General features: G+C 32.9%; 1 protein-coding gene and 1 pseudogene across 1 annotated transcript; both read left to right on the top strand.

Annotated features, from left to right (window-relative positions):
* The first annotated feature begins 6,622 nt into the window (after positions 1–6,622).
* On the top strand, positions 6,623–13,069 carry LOC124834921 (beta-fructofuranosidase, soluble isoenzyme I-like). Its single transcript, XM_088109191.1, has 7 exons — positions 6,623–7,083; positions 7,208–7,216; positions 10,791–11,647; positions 11,906–12,067; positions 12,170–12,381; positions 12,461–12,548; positions 12,747–13,069. The coding sequence occupies exons 1-7, from the start codon at positions 6,744–6,746 to the stop codon at positions 12,948–12,950; spliced, it is 1,872 nt and encodes a 623-aa protein (XP_087965317.1). The 5' UTR covers positions 6,623–6,743; the 3' UTR covers positions 12,951–13,069.
* A 10-nt stretch (positions 13,070–13,079) lies between these two features.
* Positions 13,080–14,908, top strand: LOC124834923 (pentatricopeptide repeat-containing protein At1g08070, chloroplastic pseudogene; annotated as a pseudogene).
* The last annotated feature ends 2,204 nt before the right edge of the window (positions 14,909–17,112 follow it).

Genomic DNA, 17,112 nt, shown 5'->3' with positions numbered 1-17,112 from the left:
CCTATCTCTTACCCACACACATTAACCCACGACATCACAATTTGTTGTTCTTGCTTTATTCGTTCATTTGTTTTCCACTTTAATAACAAAATAATTGATGATGTTGATGTTGATTTTTGATTGGAGGGTTGTGTTATATCTTTTCTCTTCTGATTGTTATTAAATTTGTAAAAACTAAAGTCTATAATAATTTCAAAACTAAAAAACAAGAAACCCCTCCCCCCACGAAAAGACGTTAACATCAACCCATAATAGTTGCAAAACATTTAGTTTCTTGATAATTATTTTGATAAAATCATAGAAATGAAAGGAGTAGAAGTTAAATTATGAGCCTCATGGTAACAAATTTATTAAGTTTAAATTCCAATTTGAAATTCAATGCGTTTTGTTTTTCTTAATTTCACTTCTACGACAAATGATAAATCACAATGACAACATCATGTTTATATTGACAAAACAAGTTGGAGATGTGAATTGTTTAAAATAAACTTACATGATGTGATTTACTTTGAAAAGTAATTTTCTGGTCCAACTGAGAGCTAACCGGTTCATTATGACTAGTTTACTAATTTGTGGTTGATTTTTAATTAGTTGGTATATCAATGTAGTTCTTCTTGAAAATTACTCAATATTTTGCAATATGCTCAAATATAGAAGATGTGTAATTTGTTAGAATATTTTTATTCTTTTTACAAAAAGAAATGAAAATATGTTTATCAATATGAAACATTTGAAAGAGAAAGAGCAGTGATCTCTTTTCTGAATAAGGGAACAAAGTCAACAACAACAATTTTCTCTGTTCATAACTCTCTTCAATAATTTGTTCCTATTAAATCATTTAGTACGATGTGCATGAGCTTCATCTTGTGTTGTGTTTTGACATTGGTTATATGCAAGAAGGTGAAAAATATATTCCAAAATATTATTTTTCGAGGAAAATATGTTTTTAGAATTTTTTTTAAGAGCTAACTTCAGAAATCCATTTTCTAGACAATGACTTACCCCTTCTGGAATCCCCTTTCCGTATAACAGTTTTTCTTTTTTGGAAAACATTTCCGAACAACTTAATAGTCAAAATATCAAATCTCCTTGAAGATAAACTACTAATTCTAAAATTTAAAAACAAAATTTAATAACAATCAGAAGGAAAAATATATAACATAACTCTCCAATCAAAAATCAACATCATCAATTATTTTGTTATTAAAGTGAGAAAAAAAATGAACGAACAGAGCAAGAACAACAAATTGTGGTGTCGCGGGTTAATGTGTGTGGGTGAGAGATAGGATTGAGATGAGTGAGAAACAATTGAATAAGTGATAAAGGTGAATTAGGGTTAGGTGAGTGTTTCTGACTTTTTCAGTTGGGGCTACTGTAGGGATGACATAAAGAAGGTTAAAGTGAGAGAGATGAAATAGAAAGGGTTGAGAGGAATAAGGGATGAGAGAGGGGTGAGTACGGGTTTGGGGGTTTCTTGTTTTTTTTTTTAGTTTTGAGAATGGAAATTATTCAAATACCCTTGACCTTAAAACTTAGAATCCTATATGATGGTAATTTTCTCTACTAAAACCCGGTACACTTTGCTAAAATGTACCAAGTGAAAAAAGAGCTTACATATGTTAGCAAACCCTATATATATATATATATATATAGTACTCTAATCTTTGAAATATTACATCAGAATTACTCGTTAAACCTTTTTATATTGTATCAAGAGCCAAACACAAATATCTTGTACAATATAGGAATCAATGCTTTTTTTTCGGTGAATATTTTTGATGGCTCCTTCCGATAGAAATCAATCGGAGAAACATGATTCTAAGACTTCAACGGCTTCCAAGAGCCATATTTCTACAGTTGCCGGATTTGTGATCTAGTCTGGTATATCTAACTTTGCTCTTAAGCTTTTTATTGTTACTAGGGGTAGTGATTGGATAATTGATTTAGGTGCTACTGATCATATGAATTGTGATCCTCATATATTTACTAATTTTTCCCCTAATTGCTATTGTTAATGTCAATGAGGTCTCATCTCCTATTGAAGGTATAGGTACTATATCCCTCTCACCTTACTTATCGATTATTGATGTTTTATTTGTTCCTACATTGAACTATAATCTTATCTTTGTTAGCAAGTTAACCAAATGACATTCTTGTGTTGTCTTGTTTTACCCAACCCGTTGTCTTTTTCAGAACATTCATTTCAAGAAGAAAATTGTCAGTGGTAGAGAGAGTGAATGATTGTATTATCTTGAAAATGTCTCATAACAAACCCATAAAGGAGCGTTGGCTTGTCTTGCAAATGATCACATACAAGATAAAAACAAAAAAGAAATTTGTTTACGGCATAGACGGTTGGGACATCCCTCTTTTGGTTATTTAAAAAATTTATTTCCATCATTATTTCATAAATGCAATATTTTTTTTTTGTGAAACTTGTGTTATGGTAAAAAGTCATTGCGTTGTGTTTCCTTTAAGTAGTCAAAAAATTGATTTTTCTTTTTCATTAATTCACATAGATGTTTGGGGTCCTTCCCCACAATCTACACAAAATGGAAAAAAATGGTTTATCAATTTTATTGATGATTGTACTAGGGTAACCTGGGTATTTTTGCTTAAACATAAAAGTGATGTGTGTGATGTAGTTTGTTCCTTCCATCATATGATCGTTACACAATTTAGCACATATATTAAGATCATTCAATCAGACAATGGAGGGGAATATTTTAAGAATGAATTAATAGAGTTCATAAACTCTAAAGACATCTTGCATCAAATTGTCCTTATTTACCACAACAAAATGAAGTGGCTTAAAGGAAAAATAGACATATATTAGAGGTGACAAGATCACTTTTGATAGATGGTAATGCCTCATCTCATTTATGGGATGAGGTTGTGAGCTCTGCAATTTATTTAATTAATCGAATCCCTTTTAGTGTGTTTAACTTTCGAAGGCCTATAGATGTGTTGTCTGATCATTGTATCCTTTCTTCCATAGTTTATTTACCCCCTCATGTTTTTGGATGTGTTATATATGTTCACTTACACCTACATCAACGTACAAAGCTTGAAGAAAGAGCTATCAAATGTGTTTTTGTTGGGTATGGATCAACTCAAAAAGGTTATCGTGTTTACCATCCACCATTAAAGAAATTTTATATCTCTATGGATGTGACATTTAATGAGCATAAATTTTTTTATGTTGATTCTACACTTTAGGGGAGGCAATGAAAGTGAAGTGCATAATTATGATGTTAGTATGTTTGATATCTCAGATATAAAATTATATTGTGAAGGTAAATTATCGTGTGAGAATCGTTCTATAGGAAATGAGTCAATCCTAAATATGGACACGTCTTTTTTGGATAATACAATATCTTCTTATCATAACCAATTGTCTCAATTTTCTCGAAAAGTTCGGCTTGAATTTTCAAAGGTACCTTATGATCCTATCTCTGATGATACTAATGTAGATAAAACTAATCATGAACTTGTTTCTCTTGATCCTATCCTTGATAATACTAATTTAGTTGAAATTGATCATGAAATTAAATCTTTTCTACGTGAGACCACCATCATGTTGGGACTATCGAGGAGGAGGTTCACCTAGGAGACACAATACCAATGAGACCTGAGCTCAACCACATAAGGGATTGACATCACTCTCTACTAAAAACCTTAAGGTAATGGGTTAATGGGTCTTTCATCTTTATACAATGCTCTACTTCCGCATTTCTATCCAATGTGAGACTTAGACTGACACTTGGATTCCCAACAATCTCCTCCTCAAGGGTGAGTCCCTTCTACATAGGTACACTCCCCATCCAACGAAAGCATTCCCAACCAACCACAACCACATGTAGCCCTTCGTACCTTCGTTCATCTTAACGAGACTTTCTTACCTGAATACTCTTTGACAGGAAGACTTTCGGTATAGGGATCATTATACTCATCTGAACTGGTCACGAAGACAAACTAGGCTTTGATACCACTGTTGGGTCTATTGAGGAGGAGGTTCACCTAGGAAACACAATACCAATGAGACCTGAGCCCAACCACATAAGGGATTGACACCAATCTCTATCTAAAACCTTAAGGCAATGGGTTAATTAATGAGTCTTTCATCTTTATATAGTGCTATACTTTCTCATTTCTATCCAATGTGAGACTTAGACTCACACTTGGATTCCCAACACAACACACCAAACACTGAGTCTACTATTGTTCAATATAATCTTCCACCCCGTTTTAACCGTGGTCAACCTCCAACTAAATATGAATCAGACCTTCAAGCCAAAGTTAAATATCTCATTAGTAAACATGTGTCATCTCACATATTATCCCAGTCATATGCATCATTTGTATCTCAAATAACTTCAATTTTTATTCCTCGTAAAATACAAGAAGCTTTAGCACAAATCCTAGATGGACAAAACCAATGGTTGATGAGATGACAACTTTAGAAAAAAACAACACTTGGGATCTTGTGTCCTTACCAAGAGGGAAGAAAATTATGGACTGCAAATGGGTATTTACAATTAAGCATAAAGCTAATGGAACTATTGAGAGGTATAAAGCATGACTTGTGGCTAAAGGTTACACTTAGTGTTATGGTGTAGATTACCAAGAGATGTTCGCACCTATAGCCAAGCTCAACATTGTGAGAATACTTTTGTCGCTAGCAGCAAACTAAGATTGACCTCTTCTACAATTTGATGTGAAAAATGTTTTTCTACATGGAGAAATTTTAGAAGAAACTTATATGGATTCTCCACCAAGCATGACAGATTCAATTGGAATGAAGGTTTGCAAATTAAAGAAGGCTCTACATGGATTAAAACAATCCCCAAGAGCATGGTTTGAAAAGTTTACCAAGTCTATGAAGGCTTTTGGCTATAAAGCAAGTAACTCTAATCACACCTTATTTTTGAAGAGAGAGAAAAGGAAAAATTATAGCTTTGATTATATATGTAGATGACATGATTGTTACAGGAAATGACCAAGATGAGATTTCTAGTCTACAACAAGACCTTGCATCTGAATTTGAGATGAAACGACTTGGAAACCTCAAATATTTTTTGGGTATTGAAGTAGCTAGATCAAAACATGGTATTTTTCTATGCCAAAGAAAATGTATTATTAACTTACTATCGGAAACTAGTCTGCTTGGGAGTAAATCAGTTGATACACCAATTGAACAAAATCATAAACTTCTTCAATGCTCGAATTCAGCAAGCATAGACAAAGAAAGATACTAAAGGCTGGTAGGAAAATTAATTTATTTGTCCATACACGTCCAAATATTACCTATACAGTGAATGTTGTTAGTCAATTTATGCATGACCCATGAAAACTTCATATGGATGATGTTGACAGGATTTTGAAATATTTGAAGTCCACTCCTGGAAAAAGAATTTTGTTCTCAAATCATGAAAACTTAAAGGTAGAAGGATATACTGATGCAGATTAGGTAGGTTCAAAATATGATAGTAGATCTACCTCTGGATACTTTACTTTTATAGGAGGAAATCTTGTAACTTGTAGGAGTAAAAAACGGCCTGTAGTAGCAAGATCTAATACTGAAGCAGAATTGAGAGATATGACTCTAGGTGTATGTGAACTTTTGTGGATTAAAAATGTGCTATCAGATTTAGGTTTTAAACTAAGTAAAACTATGAGTTTGTACTATGACAATACATCGACTATAGCACTTGCTCATAATCTTGTGCAACATGATAGAAACAAAGCATGTGGAGATTGATAGACATTTCATCAAAGAGAAGCTTGAAACTGAAATAATTTCCTTTCCTTTTGTAAGATCAAAATTGCAGTTAGTTGATGTTCTTACAAAAGGAGTGTCAAGCATAGTATTTAATGAGTCTTTGTTCAAGTTGGGAATGTGTGATATCACCAACTTGAGTGAGGTGTTAAGATATTTAAATATTCTACTAGCAAATATTTAGACAATCAAATATTATGTTAGCTATAATTTAGGCATTATTATAACTTATGCATCTTTTAATAGATGAAGAATTATAGAACTCTTATTTCTACATAGTTTAAAAAATCTCGTTTCTCATGAAATAATCTTTCTCACTTAGATGATATTATACTATGCTTGTTAACAACAAAATTAAATGTGTCTAATTTCATAAAAAGTATATTATGAGAATTATTTTTATCAATACTTCAAAATAATTAATTTTACACTTTATTCCATTAATTTTCTATATTTTTACTTTTCCTTTCAAATCAAATTAATTTTATAAATTTGTTAGAATAACCTTACTATGAAATCAAATTGACTTGTAAAAATATAATAATCAATATGAATACAACAAGACAAAAACAATTACAGAAGAATTTAAATTACAACAACAAAAGAAAGAAGTATCCTACTTATAGATTTTCAAATGTCCTCCACAAACTCTTCAATATCTCTTGACAATGAATGAAAGGATGTACAAATTAAAGTCTTTAATCGTCTTTAATTCAAGAAAGTCACCATATCTCATGCTATAAGCAATCTTTGAAATTGTACAACCTATTTAAAATGCAATATAAAATCTACTTTTTATTAAAAATAAATATTTCCAATCCTATTGGAACCACCATTCTTATATCCAACTTCCGCGTGACCCATTTTCTCTTCATCTACCATTTTCACTCTTCAAAATCCCATTTTTTCTTCATCTACCATTTTCACTCTGAAAAGCTTCAAACTTCTCCACCATAGCTGAAACATGGAGGCCAATCTTGATCATGCTCCACCACACACCCCTTTGCTTAATCACCCACCAAGACTGAACGAAAATGGCCATAAACCATCAAAGGGTATCTTTGTGATCCTTTATTCCATTGTTTTTCTTCTGTCATTGCTTGCGTTGACCATGATCAAGAGCCAAAACCACTTTGAAAGCAGCCCTTTTGATTCTAACATCTCCCCCAGAGGGTTGGCTCAAGGTGTTTCTCCCAAATCCAATCCATCCCTTTTCCAGAAAGTTTCATACAATTGGACCAACGCCATGTTTTCTTGGCAAAGAACAGCTTTTCATTTTCAGCCACAAAAAAATTGGATGAATGGTAGGTCTGTATATTTTCATTCCAATTCTGTTATTGTTTTTTCTTTGCTTCTTTTAATGTTACTGTTACATAACCACTGCTGTTCATGTTTCCTGCTCATGATGTTTGCTTCGATGGGCTCCAGATCCTGACGGTATGATTTTATTTCTCAATTTTATTTTCTGTTTCTTTTTCTTTTATAATATATATCCTATCACATTTTTATTATAATTTTATAGTGTAGCTAAAATAAATCATTAATAAGTAACACTTAAACATAATGTGTGAGTTATTCAAAAAAAAGTTCGGAAAATATTAGCATGGGTAAATGATAAGAGATGAAGATACTAACTTTGAAAAGAAAATTTATAACAATAAGTTTGTGAAAAAAATTTAACTATATATTTTGTTATCTTATTTATTTTTACCGGAAATGAATGTTTTAATTCACTTTCGTTTTAAATTCTTGACATATGCTTGTGATATTTTCTATATGTAAAATTTAGGGATTTACAACAAATAAAATTTAAATTATATTAGGAATAATTTGATTTGGTTTGAATCATCTAGTTTAATTAAGTAGATATATGAAGTTTTGTTTCGAGAAAAACAAACATAATTGTATCTAAAATTTGCACCTAGCTCTATAGTTAGAAAAGAAAATACAGAAAATTGTGTATTGTACTTTACTTACATAACTAAATATTTAGAAAATTAATACAATTATAATATAAAACTTCATATATAATGAAAAAAATGTTATTGATTTGGTTGAATTGGTAAATTTAAAATCTAACACTTGAAATAATTTTCACTCAATTAGATTGGTTTGGTTTGAGTTGACTAAATTAAACTAAATTTTACATAATTTAATTGATTTAACTTGAATTCTTAAGTGGACCCATTGATTCAAATTGATGAACATGTCTAGTAAAAATGGCCACTTTTTTAATTAATGAATAAGATTTTTTTTTCTTTTTGCTTTATTTTCTATAATGAGTTACTTTAGATAAGTTGAATCTTAGTATTCAATTTTAAAAATAATATAAATAAATGGTAATCTGAAACTTTAAATATAAAATAGATAATCCATTATTTTTTTTAATGTGGAAATGGTGTATATCTACTTTCTCAGATACTGAAAGTTACTAGATATGAGATAAAAATAGATAATCCATTATTTTTTATAATAGTGACATTTTCTTAAAAGACAAAAATAAATAAAACTATATAAATTGATAGATAACTGTCCTCATTGGTCCATAATTATAAACTCCACATTCATTCTTATCCACATTCTGACCTCAAAATTTTCTTCACCTACTACTATTGAATGCTTTTTTTTTAATTCATTGTTCTTATTATTCCTATTTATGAACAAATAAAACCTAGAAAATATAACAAATTGTAAGCTATTAAGAATGTAAATTAGAATTTTATCAGTTTTTAGAGTATAAAAGGAAAAAGGAAATGATTTTGTGGACAAATAAATTTGTTTGCATGATATTTTTCTACGTTAAAATAATGTCTTTAAGAAAGAGATACGTGAAATTTAGATAAACTTTGTCATCAATGCTTATAGAAAAGGTTAAGTCGGGTAAAATTAACATATGTATAAACTAAAAACCATATTTTAAAACTAATATAATTTTTTAATAAATTAACTTGTGTTTAAACTAATTTTGATTTTTTAAGAATTTTTTTTCATAAAATATTTATGAGAATTTTATCTAAGCCATATTCTTATTCTGTAGAGATCTTATAGTAAGAAATATGAATTAAAGAAATATTTATTAAATAATGGGAAATGATAAATTTATCTACAGCGATATATATATATATATGAGTTTAAGTTTGATTCTTGCTCATAAATTAAGTGATAATATAAGGATTGGATCTCTTTATATACTATAAAAAATTTATTTATATATCTATAATATATTAAAAATTATTATTATTTACTAAATCACATCTATTAAAATTAAATTGATATCAAGTACAACATCATCTTTTTCTTATTAGAATTTTTATTTTATCCGAAATATAAGTTAAAAGTGTCATTTATATATATAAAAAAAATATGTTACGAGAAAATATGACAAATTAAGTTGTGCTAAATCAGAATTTAACTAACTTAATTATGTGATTTGAAGAACTAGAGACTTGTTTAGATTTTGAAGAACTAGAGACTTGTTTAGATGATCAAAATTGGTATTTCTAACTTAGTGTTAATTAAAATTAGTTTTTAATGTCATAATGGATATCAATTTATGCAAATGTCATAATACATATCATGAACATCAGAGAAACCAAACATACAATTAAATAGCTCTAGAAATCTTATATCAGTTCAAAAAGTACATGAAACTCAATTTGCTCTATGAACAATAGAAACAAAATACATCATTACACAATACTCAAACTCCACATGCAACCCTAGATAGTTCGCATGTAAAAAGAAACAAAATAGACCAATTGGAGAAGTAGAAAAGTAACTTACTCTATATGGAAAACTAATTTAATGAAAATAGAGAACTCACCTCAAGAAATTTTTGACAATTTCAGATTTTTAAATAAATGAATATATGGTTAGAAAGCTAAGAGAGAGTAGAGAGTTCTAGAAATAAGAAATTTAAATAGATGATGTGATTCAAGATCATAAAACTTATTTATAATAAAATTATTTATTTTAAAATTTTTTAATATTAAAATAATTAAGTCTCACGGTTTATAAATCACTATAATTTTTAAAATAAATATTTCTGAATCATTACATTAAATAATAAATATTTATGAAGAAATATTATGTTATTTTTTAACTTTTATATAAAAGTTATTCTCTTTTAAATATTACAATAAAATTTAACAGGAACCTTATTAACGCCCAAAATTATAAAAATTGAATTAGATTCGTACCTGCTTCAAATATTTATTTTCTAAACTATTTATATAATGTTCTTGGGATTCTTTTTACCAACCAAACTCATTCTTGTCATTTATGAAAATCATAAATCTTAATCTTCGTAATTTTTATAATCATTAAGAATCACGATTTTCAGATATGAAAAAACTATCTTGAATGAAATATATTTAAGTGATCATTGATTGAAAATTATATACTATAACTTAATTAGTTTACAATAATTGGTTTATATTTATAGCACAATAGTATGTATGTTTTACTAAAATAGTAGCCAATTTCTTAGTGGTAAAAAAAATAGTTTCTAAGTTCATTTTCAACAACAAAAGTAACATATTGTAAGTAATTAGTTAAAAAAGAAAAATATTATGAAAAACATATCTTAAATATTTCAATTACATTAAGTAAATAAAATTTAATTCCTCTAAGCTAAATGATGAAAAATATTTACCTAATGTGAATAAAGAATATAATTTCTATAATTAATTAAAACTAATGATTAGGATTTGATTACATATATTTATTTATTTTAGCATAGTTATAGTTATTGACTTTTAATATAATTTTTTTATCTGTTGAAGTAATAAAGAATGTAAGAAATGTGTTCATAATCAAAATGATGCAATTTTAAATTTCATCTTTTTGTCTATAATTTTATATAGTAATTATAATGAAAATGCTAAAAAAAGTTAGTGCCATATAAGTAAATATGTTAAATTGATAGCATGGGAGATGTTGTAACATATGAGCAATATATGTTTCCAATTATTAGGGTTTGAAATTTTGAGATTTTATCCTACGATTGCAGGTCCATTGTTTCACATGGGATGGTATCATCTGTTCTACCAATATAATCCTGATTCAGCTGTGTGGGGGAACATCACATGGGGTCATGCAGTATCAAGGGACATGATTCATTGGCTCTATCTACCCATTGCCATGCTTCCTAACAAGTGGTACGATATCAACGGTGTATGGACTGGATCTGCCACGATTCTGCCAGATGGCAAAATCATAATGCTTTACACGGGTGACACCAATCAGTATGTGCAAGTGCAAAACCTTGCATACCCTGCCAATCTATCTGATCCACTTCTTCTCGATTGGGTCAAGTATGCGGGTAACCCGATCTTAGTGCCCCCGCCCGGGATCGGATCCAAGGACTTCCGAGACCCGACCACGGGTTGGATCGGGCCGGATGAAAGATGGAGGGTCGCAATTGGGTCAAAGAAAGGAAAAACGGGCCTTTCGTTAGTTTACACAACCATCGATTTCATCAACTTTGAGCAAAATGATCACTACTTGCATGCAGTTCCGGGTACGGGTATGTGGGAATGTTTAGACTTTTACCCGGTTTCGATAAATGGGTCTAAGGGTTTGGATACTTCAGTTAATGGGCCATATGTTAAGCACGTCTTAAAAGCTAGTTTGGATAACGCAAGGGTAGATAGTTATGCAATTGGGACCTATTTTGTTGAAAACGATACATGGGTACCCGATAACCCGCTTAAGGATGTGGGTATCGGGTTGCTTTTGGACTATGGAAGATACTATGCTTCAAAGACTTTCTATGACAAAGAAAAAGAGAGGAGAATTCTATGGGGTTGGGTCAATGAAACTGATATAGAAAGTGATGACTTAAGAAAGGGTTGGGCTTCTCTTCAGGTATCAATTTTGCTTTTTAACTTTATATCTATCTTTTGCTTCTTCAACTTTAATTGTGATTTTAGTATAGCAACATTTGTGTTAATTTTTCCCAATTTGAAATTGAGTAAGAGGATGATGTAATGTAATGTAACTAGTTTGATGGTGAAGTTAGAAATGCACATGGAAACTGTTTGATGAAATGCTGTAATTTTTCATGGTTGAGTTTATAACTTTATGTGAATATAAAGCTTAAGTACATCTTTTCTGTTTTATTAGACAATTCCAAGAACAGTGTTGTTTGATAACAAGACTGGGACTAATTTACTTCTGTGGCCAGTGGAGGAAGTAGAAAGCTTGAGACTAAGTAGTGATGAATTTGAAGGAGTGGTGGTTAAGCCTGGCTCTGTTGTGCCACTAAACATAAGCCTAGCGACACAGGTTTGTCTGTAGAATTATGCTTACTGAAATGTTTTTGTTGCACTGTCACTCACAGTAATTGTACTAATCAACAACTATTTTCATTTCCCATAAATATCCCAGTTGGACATATTTGCTGAATTTGAGATTGAATGGTTGAAATCCGAAAGTATTGGTGAGAGCAACATAGGTTGTGGAAGGGGTGGTGCAGCAGACAAAAGTGCTTTTGGACCATTTGGTCTTCTAGCAATAGCAGATGACTCACTTTCTGAACAAACCCCAATTTATTTTCGCCTTTCTAATACTACCACTTTCTTCTGTGTTGATGAAACAAGGTAGGAATTTGCACTCGGTAATACAGATTTTCTCTTTTTAAAGAAGAAACATGGTAATGAGTTATTGGCTGTGATGTAGATCATCAAAGGCTTCTGATGTTGCAAAGCCAATTTATGGCAGCAAAGTTCCAATCCTTACTGATGAAAAATTATCAATGAGGGTATTGGTAAGTGTGAATTGCACTTCTTATTCACTTGGTGTCTGGTTGTATATTACCTATTTTAATTTTTATCATTGGTTTTCTCTCTAAATTTTGTTTCAATCTAGGGAATGCATGTTCATATGTTGTTTGGGGTGAAATTATGTTTATTCTGTTTTAGTTAAACATAGTTTTTTGTAACAATTAATTTTCCAATTTGATCAGGTTGACCATTCAATTATTGAGAGCTTTGCTCAAGGAGGAAGAACTGTGATCACAAGTAGAATTTACCCAACTGAAGCAATATATGGAGCTGCAAGACTATTTGTATTCAACAATGCAACTGATATAAACATTAAGATCTCCTTAAAGATTTGGCAATTGAACTCTGCTTTCATACGTTCCTTTCCCTTTGATCAAAATCAGTGAAGAGTGTTTATTTATATTACTCTCATTATGATCATGATGATGATGATTTATGTTTTGTTATTGACACATGTAGATCAACAATCATTCATCAAGTTAATGAATTTTGATTGAACTATCAATCACTTTGTTCACAACCTATGAAGGCTCAGAATCTGAATCAAATAGCAATTCACGCTCAACAACAACTCCTCACAAACCCTAATCCCCAATTGTTGAACCCTTTACTATCTCTTCTCACAAATTCTAAAAATGCATTCTTTCATCTCTACAACCAAATGCTCTCACACCCTTTCTCGCACAATCACTACACCTTCACCCACGCCCTCAAGGCCTGCTCCTCCAACCACGCTCACTCCAAGGCTCTCGAAATCCACGCGCGGCTCATCAAATCCGGTCACTACGTCGACATCTTCATCCAGAACTCGCTCCTCTACTCCTACCTCGCCCGCAACGACGTCGTCGCCGCCTCAAACCTTTTCCGGTCGATTCCCTCCCCCGACGTCGTTTCATGGACCTCACTGATATCGGGCCTCGCCAAATCGGGCTTCGAGGCCCAAGCCCTTCAACATTTTTCCGAAATGAACTCGGAGCCCAGAAGTGTCGAACCCAATGCAGCCACCCTCGTCGGCGCGTTGTGCGCGTGTTCGTCTCTTAAGGCTCTGAGGCTCGGCAAGTCCGTTCACGCTTACGGCGTGAGGATGATTGCCAACGCGAATGTTGTTTTTTACAACGCGGTGTTGGACTTGTACGCAAAGAGTGGGTCGTTGAAATATGCCAAGAACCTGTTTGATAAAATGTCTGTGAGGGACGTGATTACTTGGACCACTTTGTTGATGGGTTACGCGCGTGGTGGTTACTGCGAGGAGGCTTTTGGTGTGTTTAAACGAATGGTGCATAGTGCAGAAGCTGAACCAAACGAGGCAACTGTAGTAACTGTTTTATCAGCGTGTGCCTCTATTGGAGCATTGAGTTTGGGGCAGTGGGTGCATTCGTATATTGACTCACGACAAGACCTTGTGGTTGATGGAAATATTGGGAATGCTTTGCTCAACATGTATGTGAAGTGTGGAGACATGCAAGTGGGGTTTAGGGTTTTTGACATGATTGAGCACAAGGATGTTATCTCGTGGGGCACTGTTATCTCTGGGCTTGCCATGAACGGTTATGGGAAAAGAACGTTGGAGCTATTTTCCCGCATGTTGGTTGAAGGGGTTGAGCCTGATGATGTTACTTTTATTGGGGTGTTATCTGCATGTAGCCATGCGGGGTTGGTGAATGAAGGGGTTATGTTTTTCAAAGCAATGAAAGATTTTTATGGAATTGTGCCACAGATGAGGCATTATGGTTGTGTTGTGGATATGTATGGACGTGCTGGTTTGTTTGATGAAGCTGAGGCTTTCCTTAGAAGCATGCCTGTTGAAGCTGAATGGCCTATTTGGGGAGCTCTTCTACGAGCTTGCAAAATCCATGGTAATGAAAAGATGTCTGAATGGATAAAGGGACACCTAAGGGGGAAAAGGGTTGGTGTTGGTACTCTTGCTTTGCTGTCTAACATGTATGCCAGTTCTGAACGATGGGATGATGCTAATAAGATTCGGAAGAGTATAAGAGGCACTGGAGTAAAGAAAGTTGCGGGATGTAGCTGGGTAGAGCTTGAGGTGTACAATAACAGATCGGATTCAAATGTGTGTGCTGCCTAGTTAGATGGATAAGGGAAGATCAATGAAGTTTTGACAAGGAGAATGGTACCAACAATGATATAACCTCATGAGGTTGAAATCGAGCATCTTACCATTTATTAAAACATATACTTGTACGGGAAAATACTAAGTTATTCTCTTAGATATGCTTAAATCATACTCTTCATCCTTTTAATTTAAAATACGCATTTCCTTTTCCACAAAGATGAATGTGTGTATATTACAGTCTTTGTGAATACATATAAACAAGTTTCTTAACCGTAGTATTTTTCTTTGGAACGTGTATCCAATTCCTATAAAGAAAATGAGTCCGGCTGATATTTCATCCTTTTTTTACAACTATTACTGTCAGAATAATTAATTTTGAATTCTCAATTCTCGAGTGCAATAGAAAATGGAGCATATAATAGCAATCAGAAAAATACAAAAACGAAGCTGGCTTAATGGCAGTCATAGTAAAAGGAAATTTTCGTTATCAAAAAGAGATATGCCATTACTTTTTAGATGCATTATGTAAGACAGCAATATAACAGTAATAAAATTTGGGAAGGAGAATGAAATAACGTTATAATGGTTTTCGTAATCCTCTGTAAAAAAATGTCTTCCAAATATTCTGAATATAAAAGTTCATATAACATAAAAGAAAATGGCAGCAGTGAAGAAATGCACAGGATAAAAAGAAGAAGTCAGAGAATACGTAAATGACAGCACCCTTCCTCCTCTAACAAACTTCTATTTAATGAATCCCCGTCCAATCATAATCATTGAGTCTAATATTCTTTTTCCTCACGCGCCTGCTTCCAGGTGTTTCTTCCACCCTCATGTTTTCATGGTCTTCCCTCGTTACAATTCCTCCTCCTTTAAAATTAACCTTGTCCTCAAGGTTGAATGTTGGATAGGCTTTACGTAAGGCACTTTCATCTTCCCATGTAGGAGCCGATTCTTCTAACCCTTCCCATTGGATCAAGAACTGTTTTACTATCTTATTCCCTTGCATAATTTGACGATCTTGAAGCACAACAGCAGGTTGAATAACAGAGGGAGTCTCAGAATCAATAGTGAGTGCTGGAACATATTGCTGAGTATGATCTCCCCTGCAAGGTTTTAGTTGAGAACAGTGGAAGACAGGGTGAATTTTTGCTGTTGGGGGCAACAACAACTTATAAGCAACAGAGCCAATTCGTTCAATGATAGGAAATGGGCCAAAGTATTTCATGCTTAATTTCTGATTCTTTCTCAGGGCCACTGAATTTTGTCTGTACGGTTGTAACTTTACCAGCATCATATCACCAATCTGAAAGTCCACGTGCTTCCGTTTGACATCAGCATATTTTTTCATGTGGTGCTGTGATCGTAATAAATTCTGTTTCAGTTTGCTGATCATTTCCTGTCGCATCGTAAGGTCATCTTGAACTGTTGGAGGATCAGAAGCATTGAGGAGTGTATTTAGTCAATTGTGGAGGATCTCTCCCATAAACTACCTTAGATGGAGTCATACCACTGCTGTGATGATAAGAAGTGTTGTACCAGAACTCAGCCCAAGGTAAAAATTTGACCCATTCTTTAGGAGACTCATACGTATAGCACCTTAAATACATCTCCAAGCATTTATTAAGAGCTTCTGACTGTCCATCGGACTGAGGGTGGTAAGCTATGCTCATGTGCAAGGTAGTTCCACTTAATTTGAATAAGTGTTGCCAGAATTGACTTACAAACAACTTATCCTGATCTGAAACAATGGTCTTTGGAAACCCATGTAATTTGATGACAGTTTTGACAAACGCTTAAGCTACCTGTTTACTGTTGTAATCCGCTTTCAAAGGGCAGAAGTGAGCATATTTGGAGAGTCGGTCAATCACTACCATTATCACAGTATAGCCTTGAGAATTTGGCAGCCTGGTGATAAAGTCCATTGCCACATCCTCCCAGATCTGAGTTGGCACCGGTAAAGGTTGTAGTAACCCCAAGGGAAGAGAATTAATTGATTTTTCCTGCTGACAGATCAGGCAATTCTAAATAAAATGTTTCACATCCTGCTGCATTCTAGGCCAATAGAATTGCTGAGCAAGTCTGCTAAATGTTCTCGTGATTCCTGCATGCCCACCGATAGGAGAATTATGAAATTCTTTAAGCAACTTGTGAACTAATTCAGGAGATGCAAGTATGACTATCCTGTCCTTCCAGTAAAGTAAGCCATCATGGACTGCATAATGTGGAGCAACCTGCTTGTTGGCTACACAATCCGTAATGATTTTCTTTGCTTCTTCATCTGTATTTAGAGTCTTTCGTAATTCTGGTAGGAAATCTAGTTGGGGCTGTGACCATGCCATAAGAAATGATCTGGATAAAGAATCAACAACCACATGTCCTTGCCCGATTTATATTCTATCGTAAAATCGTACCCCAACAATTTATGTAACCATTTCTGCTGTTCCGGTGTTTGAATGGCCTGTTCAGTGAGA

This window comes from Vigna umbellata, chromosome 3 (genome assembly GCF_029865625.1).
Source record: "Vigna umbellata cultivar VRB3 chromosome 3, Vumbellata_1.0, whole genome shotgun sequence".
Taxonomy (NCBI): Eukaryota; Viridiplantae; Streptophyta; class Magnoliopsida; order Fabales; family Fabaceae; genus Vigna; species Vigna umbellata.
The sequence above is the reverse complement of the archived record's forward strand: the minus strand, read 5'-3'. Positions and strand labels throughout refer to the sequence as shown.

Coding starts and splice junctions, on each gene's coding strand:
- LOC124834921 (XM_088109191.1), top strand. CDS start 6,744: ATGGAGGCCAATCTTGATCATGCTCCACCACACACCCCTTTGCTTAAT. Junction 11,648..11,905: donor AGGGTTGGGCTTCTCTTCAG/GTATCAATTTTG, acceptor CTGTTTTATTAG/ACAATTCCAAGAACAGTGTT. Junction 12,382..12,460: donor TTCTGTGTTGATGAAACAAG/GTAGGAATTTGC, acceptor GCTGTGATGTAG/ATCATCAAAGGCTTCTGATG.